This window comes from Neopsephotus bourkii, unplaced genomic scaffold, assembly GCF_033783945.1.
Source record: "Neopsephotus bourkii isolate Nb327-2 ecotype Australia unplaced genomic scaffold, CSIRO-AGI_Nbou_v1 NB_196, whole genome shotgun sequence".
Classification (NCBI taxonomy): Eukaryota; Metazoa; Chordata; class Aves; order Psittaciformes; family Psittacidae; genus Neopsephotus; species Neopsephotus bourkii.
Genome location: NW_026900709.1, coordinates 4,322,013 through 4,339,718, shown reverse-complemented (window position 1 = coordinate 4,339,718; position 17,706 = coordinate 4,322,013). Strand labels below are relative to the sequence as shown.

At 45.9% G+C, this 17,706-nt stretch overlaps 1 protein-coding gene across 2 annotated transcripts in view; it reads right to left on the bottom strand.

The window, feature by feature from the left end:
- Nucleotides 1–8,484: 8,484 nt before the first annotated feature.
- The window catches only part of PLCL1 (phospholipase C like 1 (inactive)), a 203,730-nt gene continuing 194,508 nt past the window's right edge, over nt 8,485–17,706 (bottom strand). For both annotated transcript variants that reach the window (XM_061377410.1, XM_061377416.1), the window contains exon 6: nt 8,485–10,223. In XM_061377410.1, coding sequence (XP_061233394.1) covers nt 10,041–10,223 — 183 coding nt within the window. In that variant the 3' untranslated portion in view covers nt 8,485–10,040. The remainder of the gene's footprint in view (nt 10,224–17,706) is intronic.

The following is a 17,706-nucleotide window of genomic DNA, read 5'->3' as shown; positions in this document are numbered from 1 at the left end:
CAATCGCTTACAAAATAACCTACATTCAAAAGACATCTGATGCCTTTAATTACCTTTATCCTTCATCATTTCTCACTCATCTGTCTGGAAGAAAAGCTTAACCTCCCCAGTTACAAGTTTTCCTTGGACTTAGTGATGCACAGAGTTTGTGGAGTTGTAGCTTGCATAGGGAAGGTGAGGGCTGCACTGCAATCCTAGGGAGAAGTTTGGTTCCCTGCTCCATCATGGAGCTTAGGTCCCCATTAGCTGATCCCCTGCACTTTCTGTCTCCATGTCCCTCATGTGTCCATTGAGGGTACACCACCTTTCCTGATGGACATGGATAGCAGAAATATCGCAGGTGCAATAGTGTTAAAATAATGACAGTCACAGCCCCAGGAGACCAGAAATCCCATGGGAGCCCCTCCAGGGAAAGATGATCACCACTCCTTGAACGGGCATTAAAAATGATGGTGGTTTCATGGCCTATTCCCCTGCCATTTGCCACAAACCAACCACTCAGCAGGGGCCTCACAGGACTGAGGTGCCCTCTCTGAGAGGAAGATATTCACCTCCTATAACACAGCATGAGAGCAGAGGCTTCACATCTTCCTCCCCATCACCCTGTGTCCTCGCAGCCTGTGCTGAGCAGGGCACATGCCAGGCCCCCCTGCCCTGCTCTGCCCGTGCCCAGGGGTTGGTGCTCCACCACAGCAGAAGGCAGGGGCACGGCTGTGCTTTGCACTGCATCTCTCAGGCAGACATAACCAAACACGCAACGGCACTAAATCCCCATCTGACGTCTCAGCTGTTCTGGATGCCATTAGAGGCAATTTTCTGTCCAGCCGCCTGTTTTAATAGCGTGTGCAGTTAAACAGATTCATCCTTTCAGCTTCACTCTGCAGAGCCTTCACTCTCCAGCCGCCGCTGCTCCCATTCCAGGGAATTAAAGCACTCTCTGTGTTTCTCTCTTGCAGGCAGGCACATTGCTCAGAGAAGTAGCTCTTGCCAAGAAAAGTGTATAATCTAGAAAGCCACCTGCTCAGCTTTCGCTCTTTGAACTCCCTACAATCAATTTGCCTTTCCCAGGAGAAGGGAAAGAAGGGAAAGGCAACTGTTTTCAGTGCAGGAGGAAACAGAGGATTCGTGATGGCAAACCCGTCTCAGAGAAAAGGCTGATTTGCCTCACTGAGAGGGCTGAAACTCTGTTATGTGGGAGCAGCAGAGACACCCTAGGATGCCTGATGCTGCTTCCAGATTTCATGACACTGTCCTTGTGTCTGCTTCAGTCTCCTGAAGTTCATCTTCATTTTCCCATCAGGTTACAAAGTTAGTGCCATATGAAACAAGCAGTGGTGCTTTGCCTTCCTCACAGGTCTCCATCTCCTCCCTGTGGCTTTGCTCCTGCCAGAAATGCTTCTCTGCTCAGGACAGGGGTGTCTGGTGGGGTCACACAGTGTCAGGGCCATGGTCCACCACAGGTCCCAGTGCCTCAGGCAGTGAGCACAAGGTCTGTGGAGCTGAAATCCACCCTTTCTCCTCATCCTTTGGTTTTTGCAGATGTGAGAATTCAAACCATTTAGCATCACAAACTGTTCTTAGCAAACAACAGCAGCATCAGTCCCTCTTTCTAGTAAAGACATAACCTGAATCCCCACAACCCCACCATCATCTTTCTTGGATTTTAATACTCAAGAATGCAACAATGACCAAAGAGAGACATCACTTGGCCTTGTACAAGTGTACACCTTGTGATAGGCTGTCACAGCCAGCTGATAAAGGCTTGGTTTGTCTTCAAGGCTTTCTACCACAAATACTTGTAAGGTGTGGTGCAAAGAAGGCACTGTTAGCATAAAGCTAATCACCTCCTAAAGCACACAGCTAGAACAGGTAGGACAAACCACTGCCTAAAAATACCGGTTTCAGCACTGACAAGGGAGAGGGTTTAGGGACACATGAGCTGGTTTTTCTTTCTGGACAGCTGGGAGGCTACAGCAACAAAAAATCTTCACCAGGCCTAAGGCTCTTTCATATCCACATCATTATTAAATACTATTTAGTCAATTTTCACATCCAATTCATATAAATAATGGGAGAAATCAAAACTGGTGCCATTCTGTCTTCGTTAATGCCATTGTCTGACTTGAGCGACTTTCATCTGTCTTTAATTTGATGCCTGGTAGAAACATTTTTCCTGAGGACATTTGCGTTCATTTGATGTTAATTATGACCTTTAAGCGTTAACAAAAAAATCCCCTGGCAACAGCTCCTCTGCACAAAGTGAGTGTGACAGACCACGGTGTCAGTTTTCACATAGCACATCTCCTCAAGACCCGGGAGAGACAATCCCAGTTGAATCACAGATACAGGTTCACTGCAATCACCCTGCCAGGAAATATCAGGTTAGAATCAATAACCAAAACAACAAAAAGATCTTTTCTATGGAACTGACACACTGCAGCACTAGCAGAACCATCACGCTCAGTAGCATTCAATGGCATTAATTCTCTGCACTCATTGTAGCTCTTCTAACACATCCCATGATGGGAGAACATTGCTGAAATAAAAGTCACTGTGTTTTCTAAGCACCCAGTGGCAGGGGCCAACAAGGCCATGCCGAGAAATGCAAGTATCAAACAGCAAACAATTTAGATGCAAGTCAATCTGTGGTTTTCTATATCTCAGTGGTCAACTGTGGCAACAGACGGTGCCCAGTTCGCTGTAACAGGTAACAGCTCGCTCCAGGTAACAGCTCCATCCCAGCATGATGGCTGGCAAGACACAAAGAGGCTGAGCTCTGCAGACAACATTGGCCAGGGAAAACCTTTCCTCTGCAAGATGGGCAATAAGGCATGGGTCTGAAACACCACAGAAGAGAAGAGTGTGGCAGTGCTCAAAGTTTGGGTGGCTCCTGACCCACAGATACACCTGGGTTTGCTGAACCCCCAGCCAGCTGCATTGCTCACACACATCCTGCCTCTGATCAGACCCTAAATAGTGCAGCAGGCTTTCCAGAAACACAGGATCAGCTCCTGCTTGCTGTAAGGGACACATTTGCCTTTGAGCAAGCCCCAGCCAACCTCAGAACATCCATTTGAGCCAGTTTCACAGAGTTGGTGTTTTGGGTTTATTCTGATGATAGCTCCGAACTCCACACTCAATCACTTCCAAAGTGTTTTGGCTAGTCTGAGAAGGGGGTACCCTGCCATGTCATCAGCTGCCCGTTGCTGTATACCTCTATGCTGTTTTCTTGGCCAACGCATCAGTTATCTCAGACTAACTCTGTTTCCAAACCACAGCCCAATGGCAGTCCTGTAACAGCATTGCCCTCCCCCCAGGAGCTGGGACAACGTACCAGTTGCCTTGGCAAGGCAGCAAACACTGGGAGGCTGGGACTGGCCTCAGTAGGAATCAGTGGACTAGCAGTGCACAGCTGAGTCAAGGCCTGTGAATCCCAAAGGCAAAGGTAGGAATAACGGCACATCAACACCAGCAAGCAACGGACTTGCCAATATCAGTGTGTTCTTCAATACTTTGCTTCTGGCTCTCCAGCACACTCTGTTTCTTCATTTTTCACTATGGGAGAACCCAGCTACAAAGCGCAGCCACACTCAATACTTCAGCCTATTTGCTTTACAAGGAGCAGCAGCGCTCCTCACCCACTCCCCTGTGCAAGCACGTTAACGCTGCGGCTGCCAGTGCCCTTCTCCATCCCTCAGCATGATAAACAATCCTAGCGGCTCCCACTCTCTGAATCATAATTTGTGTCTCATTTCTAATTGTGTTCTGTTTAGCTGGCCCAGCAGACCCTATCTGAAGCAGCATACAAATAAGTCATCTGTATTCTTCCATTCATCCCATACATGCTCCCAGACAAGTCGGATTAGTACCAGTGTTTGTCTACTTCTAATCTCCATCCTGCGCACCTTGTATTTTATTTAGCTGCATTTTCAGCTGCCATCCAAAATTAATGCTTCACCTGGCATATCCAATTCCTTCCCATATTCTAAACTCTTGATTAAATACACTTCAGAGACTGAGGATGAACTATAGGTATTCAGTCAGGCTAACTCTGAGGACTAATATTTTGGGATCAAAAAAAAGATGACCAGTTTTGACTTACAAAATAATAACACCTGATCCATTACAGCAAGCAGAAATATCTACAATGCTGTTGGTGACACATCATATCACTGCAGTACAGCAATTTTGTATTTGCATGCCAGAGTCAAATGAGGTGATTTAATGAGATGTCACTTAAAACTGATTGACATCTGCAGCTAGAAACCACACCGAACGGCACTCCTATCCACCAGGCTACAGCAACAAGCTGCTTGCACACAGCCCATCAGTGCTTCAGCCTCAGCCACTGCAAACCCACCCAGCTCCAGCAGGACTCCAATGGTGGGAATGCCGCTTGGTCCCAGGGACACAGCCATGGACTCTCCCATCCACTAAGGGTTTCTGCCACAGCCACCCTGCAGCCACACAAATGCACGGCTGGGACCAGTCACCATGACTACCATGGCCTTAGCCCTCGCTGAGGTCTGTGCAAACTTCTGCTGGTGGAAACCAGCCCCACTGGTTACCAACCTGCCCAAACAGCCCTTCACACTGCAGGGAGGGCAGTGGCTTCTCCTGGGCACACTCAGCCATAACGCTCACTCACCCACACAGACCCCCATAGTCCAGCATCCCTCCCCACACATGACATGCTGTCACACAACCTCCTCTCCATGCTCACTTTCATTTGGCCTCAAATATGACATTTACTTCCTACCCCTACTATATTCATGTGTTAATAAATGAAGGAGTCCCCGCTGTGTGGTTTAACAGGGAAAATACTTCTAACACCACCCATAGCTCATACCCACCTTTGGAATCATTCTTTTTATTTCAGTTTCCAGAGCAGGGCGGTGTGGACTGTGGACAGAAAGCAGCTGTCAAACATAACGCTTCCTCCTGCTCACGTATTGCCTGACGAGATTTGGATTTCTGCACATTTTCTTGAAATTACTCCATGAATATTTTCTGAAAAAGCAATTTATTCATAAACTGCTTCAACCAATCAAAGAAAGTACAAAATGCTCATTAAAACAGGACCTGGGGCAGGGTCACACAGGACTCTCTGTTGCAGAGGAACAGCTGGTGGGACAGTGCTTGCATCCCATTTCTGGCCTGGTCACTCACATCTCGGTCACTGAACTCACATATCCCTCAATGTTGTTTCAGAAAGGAAACATTTTTCCAGGGACCAGCTGTGGGAAGCAAATGGAAGGCTGCTCAGCCTGGGACACGCCACAACAACCTCAAACTGCAGTCACGCTCTGGACCTGGGAAACACATCCCAGCAGTACTCACCAGCTGCCTGGGGAAACATGGCCTTGTGCTTGGTGTGGCAATTTGAAGGCAATTGTACAGGTACAACATCATGGAAACCTTTGGATATTTCATGCCTGCCCAGGGAGGCGAGAGGGCGTTTGGGTGCCTGATGTCCACAGCTGGATGTCCATTCCCAAGTGCATATTCAATGTGCCCAGATGCTTTCATCCTTCACCATCACCTTTCCCCTGCCAAGCACTGCACATTACAAGAAGGAAATACCTGTTTTATTGAGCATGTACATCACCTGCTGCTACTGCAGTATGAGCTAGGGCCACCACTCTTGGTCCCACAGCAAGCAGTGGAGGCAAGAAGAGATTGCTCCTGTGACCCTCTCACCTTTTTCTTTTCTGAAGCTTCCTGAATTAGCCCTCCACAAGGCTGCTGTCTATAGCTATAGGAATGGGACATGGCCAAGGAGGCTATGACCTAATGTTTTAATCTGAACTAATAGATGGAAGAGAAGCATTATTATACAGGAAAGTTCCCTCTGTGCATGCAATTACCTGATGATAATGGTCTATTCTGGGAGATGACTCTCAGAAGGAGGAACATGCAAAACTCTCACCTTGTTTGCACTGGGAAGCTGCATCATCCCTTTAAAAACAGGGAATAGAACGCATGAAAAATAATAGAGAAAGCAGCAGAACAGTGTGGTGCTTTAGCTCATGCTGAGCTCAGGAGAGGGAGGGGGAAGGAGTCAGTCCTGCTGTCATGCGAGCATGTGAAATTTGGTAAGAACTATTCCTGCTGATTTAAGACTAATCAGGTCTTAACAGGTCTGAATAGCTGGACTAATTCAGCTTCTTCCTGTACTGCATGGCTGCATTCCTTCGTGCACACAGGACACTAAACCCAAGTGAGACCTTTGCATCCACCTTTCCTTAACACACAGGTAGAGGTCACACTGCAGCCTCGTGCCCCAGGGAAGGTGCAGTTCGGTAGGACCCAGGCACACAAGCGCATGGACAACATATCCCTAAGCACTAGAGGAAGTGATGCCCTCAGGATAAGGAAGCAGGTGATAACTTGGCCCTCCTTGCATATGCTGGCTCACCTTCGCTCACCAGCAAACATCCAGCCCTAACACAGTGCCTGGGTGTTCTCCTGAGAGCATCAGTACAAAGGGGCTTCAGAAATGGGTAACCTAACCTCTGCTTGGAAAGGAAAACATCATTCTTACCTTAGAGGTGAGAGGCTGACACAGGGAAAATGAACACTGCAGAGATGAAGGACTCGGTGGCAGAGCTGGAATGAGAACCTGGGTAGATTTGCTCTTGTACTCCCTCTGGCAGATGCTTCCCCACATCCCAGAAAGCTTCTCTGATTTCTAGTTCCTACAGCACACTGTAAACAATGGCAAATACCCGTAACCCTTTCCTGACATCACTTCCCCAGAACTGGTGTGATAATATTCACCCATTCAGATGGGACATCAGGCAAATGGTACCAGCACAGGGCGCAGAGAAGGTTGCTGAGACTGTGCGAGAAGCTGGCCATATCACAAAACACTTCCTGAAAGGCCAGGCATCGGTCCCTTGTGTGGTGGTGGCCACAGAAGGGTTTGGGTTGGAAGGGACCTTAAAGCTCATCCGGTTGCAAACCCCCCTGCCATCTCCAGAGACACCTTCCACCAGATCAGGTTGCGCCAAGCCCCTGTGTCCAACCTGGCCCTGAGCACTGCCAGGGATGGGGCAGCCACAGCTTCTCTGGGCACCCTGTGCCAGCGCCTCAGCACCCTCACAGGAAAGAGCCTCTGCCTTATATCTAAATCAACCCTCTGTCAGTTTAAAACCATTCCCCCTTGTCCTGTCCCTACAGGCCTTTGTAGAAAGTCCCTCTCTAGGTTTCCTGTACACCCCCTTTAGGCACTGGAAGCTGCTCTAAGGTCTCCCTGGAGCCTTTTCTCCGGCCTGAACAAGCCCAGCTCTCTCAGCCTGTCTCCAGAGCAGAGATGTCCCCAGCTCTGGGACCATTTTTGTGACCCTCTGGACTCATTCCAACAGCTCCACATCACTTGTGTTGAGGGCTCCAGCGCTGAACGCAGTACTTCAGGTGGGGTCTCACAAGAGCGGAGGGGCAGGATCACATCCTTCGACCTGCTGGCTACGCTCCTTTTGATGCAGCCCAGGATACAGCTGGTTTTGCTGCCAGCCCTCTCTTCATGCAGGAGGAAGGGTGAAGCTGCTCCGGCTGCAGAAGCATGGGCACCAGTGCCTGGAGCAACCCCAGCTCCATAGGACAATCCAGAGTGCCTGAGGTCTTATATTCCCTGTATTTTGACATACACAGCCCTGCAGCGTGACCCTGACACTGGATACAAGATGAATACTAAACATGGCATGAAAGCTGTGTGCATGCATGCTGTGGGGCTCCTGTCCAGCTGCTTTCTTCTGGTTCTGCAAATACATCTAGAGTGAGAACTATGTGATGCTGCTTTCCATGTAAGCACAGAAAGCAAGCAAGCCTTTCTCTGTGTAATTTTACATTAATTTGTTTATAACATCCAGGAAGGAAGGGGGACTAGAAGGTATCCTGCCAGCAGTTCAGGCATTAGGATAGCCTTTTAAACTGACAAGAATCAAGCTATTTCTAGGTTAAAATGAAGCACCAGGTAAAGCCACTCACCCTTCCTGAAGCAACCTCTCCCAGGAGAGATGCTTTCCAAAGGCTGATCCTTCACATTTGGTGGTGTGAAGTTAACAGTTTCCACCCTCTGTAACTGTGAATACTGCAGGCCATGTGCTGTTTTTCATATAAACACAGCCCATGATGAAATCAGGAAGGTAAACGAGGGGAGAAAAACGTCAACAAGCACGTTTAGACCATTGATCTGGGCTTCATGCCCTGCCTGAAACACAAGAGACACCCCTCTCCAGACCTCAATGAAGGCTGAAGACACATACATAATCCAAGGGCAGGATAAACAGAGGATTTAGGGATGGATCTGAGCAAGTATTGCAAGTTTTACTGAAATGGTATTTATGGCACCTGAGTTAACCTTTGCAATAATACAGTTCCTATTAGAGCAGGACAGTCTCTCAAGCAAGTTACCCACTCTAACCCACCTTTATACAAACCTCACTTGCTACCTTCAGTGTTAAATCACTTTAAAAACATGGGTCAAAGTTGTTTCATAGCTTTACTCTCTCAGTAATGTGCAACATGAACATAATAGTGTTATTAAGAAGTCAAAAATAACTTAACACAATAGCTATATAAGATTCTCCAACAGCCAAACTTTCAGCAATTACTTTTTGTTAAGTTCAGAAAAATTAGCATATTTGTTAATCAAATTAATTTAAAAAGTAGCTTTTCAAAATAAAAGCAATGCTTTAAATAAATATAGTCTTTTTTTTATAACCATAAAACACTTAGTCCTGTTAAAGGTAACACAAATACTACACTTGGGCACAGTACTTAAAACGATTGAAATGAATGTTGTGAGCATACATGAGCAGGACACTGGGAGGGATGAGGATGCATTGCTTCATGACATTCTCCGTCTCTTTTCTATAGCGGCACAAAGAGGCATCCAACCTTAGAATGACCCTCAACATAAGACATGTGTCAGGATATTTGTAGCTGCTGCACAAAAATGTTGGTACCCTGTTTTTTCCCCCAAGCTATTTCTCTTCACTACATCTGCAGCAGTCCTGCAGCCTTGCTTCAAATTTCTAGGGCAAAATAAGGCCAGCTCCTACTCGCTTCATCCAACTGACTTTAGTATCTTCAGCCGAAGGCAGCAAGCAGGGTCTGCCCTCTCGCACCTCTGTCAGTAAAGCTCACAGTTTGTGAGATCTATAAAACCTTCTTTCCAATACTGGCACCACTGGGTGTTTCAGGTCAGCCTGAAGCTCACCGTCAGAGTTCATGATCACCGAAGGGCATTCACAGCTCTCCTCCTAACTACAGGGCTGCCTAGCTATGCTCCTTACTGCACAAGTTAATGCCTATCAGCAATGGCTGTAGCTGTCTTGCAGGTCTACAAGGTAGCAATGATTTACCAAAATGAAATAAATCAGCTAGTTCTTACATTAATATGTGCTATTTGGGTGTATCCTGCAGAGCAGCTTGCTAAAGCTCGGTGAAATATACACCTCAGATCTAACCATAACGTATCCAGCAACTCTGAGCATTTAATATCTCATTTACTTCATTTGAACCACTCACCAAAAATCACGTTCAGGGTCTGCAGCAAACCACTGGTTTTGCCCTCACAAAAACAGCTGTTGGTGATATTGGTTGCATTTGCTTGTTTGAACAGCCTAACAGTAATGTAACCTTTAATAAGTTCAATGATAAAAACTGGAGAGTAAAATAAAGCACAAAACTGATACAAGTACTCCCTATTTGTTTTGATCTTCAGAATGAACAAGCCTACTCAAAGATGACAAAGGAATAAACTAGCAAATGGCTAATGTAATGCATGAAAGGGCGCCTACAGGATTTGCATGTGCACACACATGCGCGCACTTGCACACAGACAGCTCGGCTTCATTAGAAATCTCACTACCAGAGTTTAACTTAGATAAATTAACTGCATTAAAATACTGACGCTGTGAGGATTTTAATACTATCGACACCCTGTAGAGGGCACTCCTGTGTGAAGTTTTAAATGCTTAAAAAAATAGTTTAGTTATTGAAATCTGTGACAAATGCAACAGCTCTGCCTCCCCTCACAGCCTCCCGTTCTCATCTCCCATATCCTTCTCCTGTATTGCCTCCAGGCACCGTTTGGACTTGGCGTCCATGTGCCCGCTCCCAGCTTTGCTCAGTCCACACGACAGGCACGCCAGCTGGATCTGCTTCATGTTCTCCAGGGCTTCGTTCTTGGCGTTCTTCAGGAGATCTCCTTGGCCCTAAGGATGCACAGACAGACATGCAGGAGAGAGTCAGGGATCACACACAACACTCAGGACCGAAGGCGGCAATACTGCTCTTGTGTCTCTGCCCTGCGGTTGTCTCAAGTCCTGTCTCAAATTCCCTCTTTCCCAAGAATGCCAGTCCCTGGGAAGGGACTGCTCCTTCTTCAGCCCAACATGTAGCTCACTGAGTAAGGCAGCAGCCAGCACAGTGGGCAGGGTGAGCAGGACAAGGAACCTGTGGGTGAAGGCATTTCCCCTTCCACAGTCAACAGTGAGGACCCGCCAGAGACAGGGCAGTGATGGCCCATGGGAGCCCCTGCTCCATCCTTGTGTCCTGGCATCAGACCCCACATGGCAATTGCTGTGTGTCTCAAGCTGAGGGTCCCATATGAGCTTGCTACCTACACCTTGTTGCACCCAAATTTGCCTTGGGCCGTCCTTTAGCAGAGGCAGGCCACATTGCACACCTGTATGAAACACAGCATCTTTTAGCATTAAAGCCAACTGAACCATTTTGTTTGGGACCTCTGAGCAGGCAAATGGGAATGAGAGACTTCATGAGCAGAGGTCTGCTTCTGTATCTTCTCAGAGCACGTAAAGGTGAGTTGACTGACAGGATGTAACTATCAGGAAAAACATGTTATATGAAGTTTGTATTAAGGAGTTGGTGTTCAGAAATGCCAAAATGAATATTTATGCAATATTGATACCTCAAGTGCCACGAAGTAACAAGATTCTGGTACTAGAAGATACAAATAAGTAGGAGCCAGGAGATGCATCTGGTTATTAAAATTCAGTATCACTAAGAACTTGAGCTGCTCTTCTTCTAATATCACCCCAAGTACAGCTTGAAGTACACCACCCACTGCAGCTGGTTATATGCGTATTGAGAAGGAATACCTCCACTGAGCAAAATGTCACATTTGCATCCCTGCAAGCTAACCTGACCTCCTGGAAACCACAGACACTTCACGGGGTCTTGGGGGAGACAACAGGTACTACAGCAGGACCTGGGACACGCTGGAGGGGTGACTGATCACTGACCAGATGTGCTGTATGAGTCACAGCACGCCACCTTCCAGCAGTGGCGGCATCTCTCTGCTCTCCCTTTCCCCAGAGCTAGGAGGAAGGATGAGCACAGCTCCCTCTTCACCAGTGCCTGGCACTGGACTCGCAGTGCCGGAGCCCCCACAAACAGTGTTCACAATGAAGAAACAATGGTGGCTTGCAAGTCCCACTGCACTGGTAAACACCACGTGGGAAACCACGTCACCCAGGGACGGCAGCCCGCGCCTGAGTGCGTGATTGCCTCACCTCCTGGTGACATGAATCTGTCCCTGCTGAACAATGTAAATTACTATCCAGATGCTGCGAATCCAACCCAATGTGAGAATAACAAAAAGCATTGGGACTGCTCGAGTGTCTCAGTGCTATTTGGTATGAAGCTCTTTTGAAGAGATTTGTATCTTGGCAGCATGAGAGTCATGGGAATACACAGACAAATAGCTTGGGATCCACCGAGGAGACACGGTTTGAAAAAAAGCAAACCAAGAATAATTTACACAGCATATATTGCACATAGCTGTGATCCTGCTTTCAGGACAGTGGTTGAGCTTATGACTAAAGGCAGGAATTCAAGAGTCCTATAGCTGTCCCAAGCACCCGGCATGCTCCTGTCTCCTTTACTGTCTGCAAATAGCAGAGGAATTGTGCCATTAGTGCTGTAGTGACAGGGACAACACACTGCAGCATAAGCAAAGAGATCCAACAGGAGTATCATGAATGAAGTGAGGGTGGTAGATACACAAATGAAGTTTCAGTTTGGATTTAGGATGAAATAGACCTGGCTGCAGTGGGCTGCTGCTTATTTCTTATTATGCACATGGGACTGAAGACAGTGAAGGCTGCACCGGCAAGCAGACAAAAATCGATGTGATGATGCTTTACAGCCTTAACTTTTCCAAGTCAAACCCTGGCACTATGTACTCATGCAGAAGGACAGAAAAATCCCCTTGGCACAAGAAGCAACTCAAAGCAGACACCCTTACAGCACCAAGAACAACTAAGCCTAAAACCTGGGAGAGCCAGTGCAACAGAGAGGTAAAATGATGACAGTGAAAACCCAAAACCCTGAAGCACCTGGTCTCCCCTTAGTTGTGGTGTATGAGGAAAAGCTTCTGCTCTGGCATGGCCACAACTCACTATCTATCTCACCCACACTATGCACAGAGGATTTCCCATGCAGCTGCACAAGATGAATACAGCTCCATAAGCTGACACAAAACCAGCTTCAGCTGAGTCTATGTCCCTGACTTTATATCTCCTTGTCCTTCTCAGGGTGAGGGCAAAGCACAGGAATTTCTCTCAGAGTAGCCCACCAGCTATGTCTTTGCCTAGGGGACTCTCCAAGACACTCATTTAAGGGAAGCTACATTTGATACATCCTCACTTGAAGGATAACAGCCTGAGCCTGCTCTGCCAAGACTTGTATCTGAAGTCCCCAGAAGCCAAGGGACTTCACACCCCTGTGAGGGTGCTCAGCCACCCACCCTCCCTTATGCATATTCTGATTTCACATTTCAGTAACCAGGCAATTCCGAGTACAGATTTCAGCTGTGGAAATGCACAATGTGTCTTTGGGTTCCAAGAAGAAAAACACTCCTCCTGAGCACACTTCCAATATTTTGAAGACATTCTTATTTTCAGTGATCTAAAAACAGAAATGGACTTATCCAAACAGTGCAGCTCCATTCATGTACAGACCAACTGATCTATGTCTTAGACAACTTGTATTCTTTCTTTCTAAACAGCTGGTTTAAGGAACAACAATTATTTTGGATCATCTGTCACAGGAAAATTAAGGACAAACCAGCCCCCTCTGACAAAACTGCCATACTTGTAGAGACCACAGGAAAAACAATCTGTGGGCATGCTCTGTTTGAAAAGCCATCTGTTTGCTTTGAAAAACTGGCTGTGAACAGAATCCACTTAAGAAAAGCGTCAGCAAAATTGTGTCAACACCTTAACGAACTAAATACTGGATCGAAGCTGCAGTAAACTCTGTAAGTATGATTGCCTTGAAACAACCTTCATAAATCAGTCATTGTGATCATCTCTGCCCACAGAACAATCCTCTTTGCCCTTACAAACAAAGCATCTCTCATCCAGACAAAGAGAAATCATGACAGTCCACTTCAGCATCTATCCATCCATCCATCTCCCTTCTGCTATTGATATCATCAGCCTTCCTGAAAACAAATACTTGTGAGAAGGTTAAACTCAACATTTGTCACTAAACTAAGTCAGAAGAGATGAATCAAGTGTTCTATGTGAAAAACTGATCAAGGAGCCTGTTTTTATTTGGAGTTACGGAACATTGTCAGGTTTCATACACCTAGCTACAACTAACCATGGAGCCTCAGCACAAATTAACATTACAGTACGAATAATGCAGCTTGTCAGGCAACTGTAAGATTATATGCCTTTACCTTGACAGGTTAATGCTACTTAGAAAACAGGGATAATCTGACATGGCTTTAAATATTGCACAATTTCAGTGACAAGCCATGAAAGAACTGCACAAGCAGTTTTAGACAGGCACTGGCAATGGCCACAGATGGGATGAATTCTGTATGTTGTTTTACTAATTTGGGATTTTTTGTCAAACCAAACTCCTAAGTTTCTACAGAACCAAGATGACAGCTCATTATATCCAGCAACAACCCAGACTCTGAGGCTGGGGAAATGGGAAGAGAAGGTGGGTTAGGCAAGTGGCACCATTTTGTGCTCAACTCCATGGTATTATCTTTTCATATACATTCATATACATTTTCTACATAAATATAAACATATGGGCATAGGTATGTACATTAATAATTACTATTTCTATTCCTATGCTTTCTAGGGAACACCCTGTGACATGCAGGTCATGGCACACTGCTCATTCTGGGCACTCATCAGTACTGGGACCCCAGGTAACGCACAGGCAGGACCTGTAATCCCCACGTTGGCAGCTGCCTACACCAGCATTAAGGGGCTGCAGGAGGATGCTGAAATGCCACCACGCAAGCCTGTGCAGAAGTGAACTGGACTGGCAGGCTGCCCCACATAAGCATCTTCCTTTACTGCTGGTGAAGTAGAAAATCATATGTTGTGCAGTAGGGCTTTCCTGGAGATCAAAACTGGCTGTGTTTTCAGGGAGGCTGAAACAGTGGCTGCGAAGGCCATTTTGTAATCTGCTGCTTGCTAAAGCAGACGGTTGCTTATCTCCTGGCAGACACATTCTCTGACAGCACATTATGGGAGCTTTCCTCTCCGCTCCTCGAGGGATGAATAAACAAACGATAAATAACAGAGGTCTTACCGCCCGTACCACATCATGCTCATGATACTGCTGTTATTTTTTAACTTCTTCTCAAACAAACACCCTCTTGGATTATTATTTAATCACAAAGGAAAACCTCCAGTGGCTGACAGTGGTTGGCTGAAAAAGCCAGATATGGCCAAATAAAACAACCACAAATATTGTGTCATTCTGCATTTCAGAGGTAACATGGGTAAGGTAACAGCACTGACAGTCCGTGCCCCAGGACTCGGAAAGCAGAAATGCTGAAGAGCTGCTGTGATACTCAGATACTCTGCGTGGAAGCTGCACTTACCACAAGGGGTGCATTTTCAAAGTGGCATAGTGGGATTTTAATTGTGTTTAATATTAATAAGGAGGCACACAATTAAATGATTGTACATGGCTTTGAAAATGTGATCCTGAGGAGGAAATCATTAATGAAATGATTAGACTGCTATGTTAAACTTATTACAAAAAGCAGATATTTTTCCATGGCTCCTTCAAAGCTAAATGTGGGAACAATTGATATGAATTTGATTATGATACATCCACATTTCAGAACTGTGTACTCCAAAAATACAGACTATTTCTGTATCAACGCAGACTTTAAAAACCCACCCTTTTCATTATTACTGCAGATGTCAAGAGCTTTGCTTTATTCTCTGTGATAGAGACCATAATGCACATGTCATCATGAAAAATTACTGTACAGAAAGACTATACACAAAGCGTATAATCATTTCTTACTGGAAAATAAAGGATTGCAAAAATGAGTTACCCAGAGGAAAAGCAGGGACCAAACATTACTTGCCAGTGTATTTTAAACCCTTGCATAGCAGAAATTCACTTCCTGTCAGGAAAATAAAAAGGCCATGCATATATAAAATGGCACTTACTTACAGGGCTACTGGGTATCATTTAAGGCCTGGGGTTTGGGGTAGCTTCCCACATACCCAATTCTGAACCAAATGCAAAGGCTTGTTTCTACCCGGCTGAAATCAGCAACAGCTTTGCCACTGAGTAAATTGGGCAATCCAGCCAAGCCCTCACTGTAGCCTGAGTCGCCATGTTTCTCAGTTGCTAGTAATTTTCAGACTTCAAACTGAGCATCTCGTTTTGGTGTATCCATGTGTTACTGACAGACAGAGACCTTCCCTCCCATTTCCCAAAGCGGGGTCTAGCAAAAATTTGCAAGAAGGAAACACAGCTGAGAATCAATTATATCACATAGAGATGTATGAGAAAGAAAATATCCACCCAGGGAAAGGCAGCCACCATTATGAAGCATTCAATCTCTGTAAGCAAGAGCAGGAAAGAGAAACTACTGTGGAACAGATTGTTGCGTGCAGCTTTAACGCAAGGTTACATGATTAAAAACACTATAAACATGAGATTTTAGATGAGTGTTAAAAGTGAATCAAAGGTTATGCCACAACAAGGTCAGAAGCTCTAGTGCTGATCTGCTCAATGCATCATTGACAGCAGCTGGGACACCTAAGAGAGCAAGGATGAGAAAATGATAGAGAGGAGGAGAATTCAAAGGAGCAATTCCTAGTATTCTGAAACTAACCCAGATTACTCTTTATTTCATCCTTTCTCCATTTCTTTTATGAATGGATGCTGGCTTTCCCACCTGTCTGTTAAACAAGGGGCTGAGTTGGTTCAAGCAGCACTAGAACTCAAGCTCATTTCAACAGGAAAAGCACTGGGAGCGCAGAACAAGACTTGGCTACACTCTGTTTCCCAGCTGCTTTACTACTTATGCAGAAAAACATCCTGTTTACAGTTGATATATGTACAAGTCTTGAAACGGAACCACACCTTCAAGGAAGACTGGCAGCCTCGAGGACCCCTACCAACTTGCCAAGATACAACAGCCCTTAAGTGGTATATCCCAGCGAGCAGCCTCCTGCCAGCAAGCACCTAACTTAGGACAACTGCTGAGTGAAGAGCTAAGGGGTAACCACCTCTGTGACTACTATCTGCAATGCAGTCTCTTTTCCACTGCAGCCAGTTGTAAGAGCAAGAGAACAAGCCCAGCATTACTCCAGGTGGTTGGTAAAATTTACACAGCTACTCCAAAGCATCCCAGCCAGGGTTTCCTTGTATAAGAAGGGGTTCTCAGCAGTTCAACAGAAAGCAGGCAGCAATCTGGATTACACCCACCCCACAGAACCCATTCAGTCCTGGCTTGCCCTGAGCACCCAGCAGGTTCCAGTGTATTAGTCCAGTCCTCTTTGAGGCACAGATCTCTGCAACCATAGGAGTTGTTCAAATACCATAGTAAAGGGAAACAGAAGAAATTAATAGATAAATTATAAGAAATGGAATAAATAAATATCAAAGTAAGATTCAGAACGGCTCCAACTTGTAACACAGATCAAATCCTAACCTCGTTGGTGGCTCTAGCCATGGGCTAAGACTACTCCTTTAACACATCCAATGATTTTGTGACTGCTGGCGGGTACCCAGGATGGAGCCTGATAGCAAAATTATAACTGTGGTATGTTAAGAACAATATTGCCCCATGCAAAGCCCAAAGCTTTTAAACTCATTTCAGCTGCCCTTTGGGTCTCACCCCAAAAGTCTGCACTGTAGAGAATGATTAAAAACAGATCTACACTGGTGTTCCATGTTAGCCTGGTTAGTTTTCTAGGAGGCTAGTGACAGTTGCACAGCCAAGAAGTCAATCCCAGAACACAAGCAGCGATGTAAGTGGTTGGGAAGACAGAACACCAGCCCTCTGCCAGTATGGCACTCCACTGAAAAACACCCATGGCATGTTTTGCCTTCTTTTGCAGCTGTTGGAAAGGTGCAGTTAAAATGTAAATGGTGGTGCTGGATACTGAGAGACTGTGCACTGGGCAAGTCTCACCAGTGCCAGCCCACCACTTGTACGTTCCCAAATCCTGCAACACAGCCAAACACAGACCTCGAGGGCAGCCTGGGAGGTGGAAATGAACAAACACTTCCATCATACATGGAGAACCTCAAAAAGGTCATGTCATTAGCAAAGAAGCAAAGACTTAGTAAAACTTCTGATTCTGGCTGCTGGCCTTGCCAGTGTGTGTACATTGCTGCCTTTGCAGCCATGGCAACTTTGGAAAGAGGGTCTGTATTTGTCATTCTCTT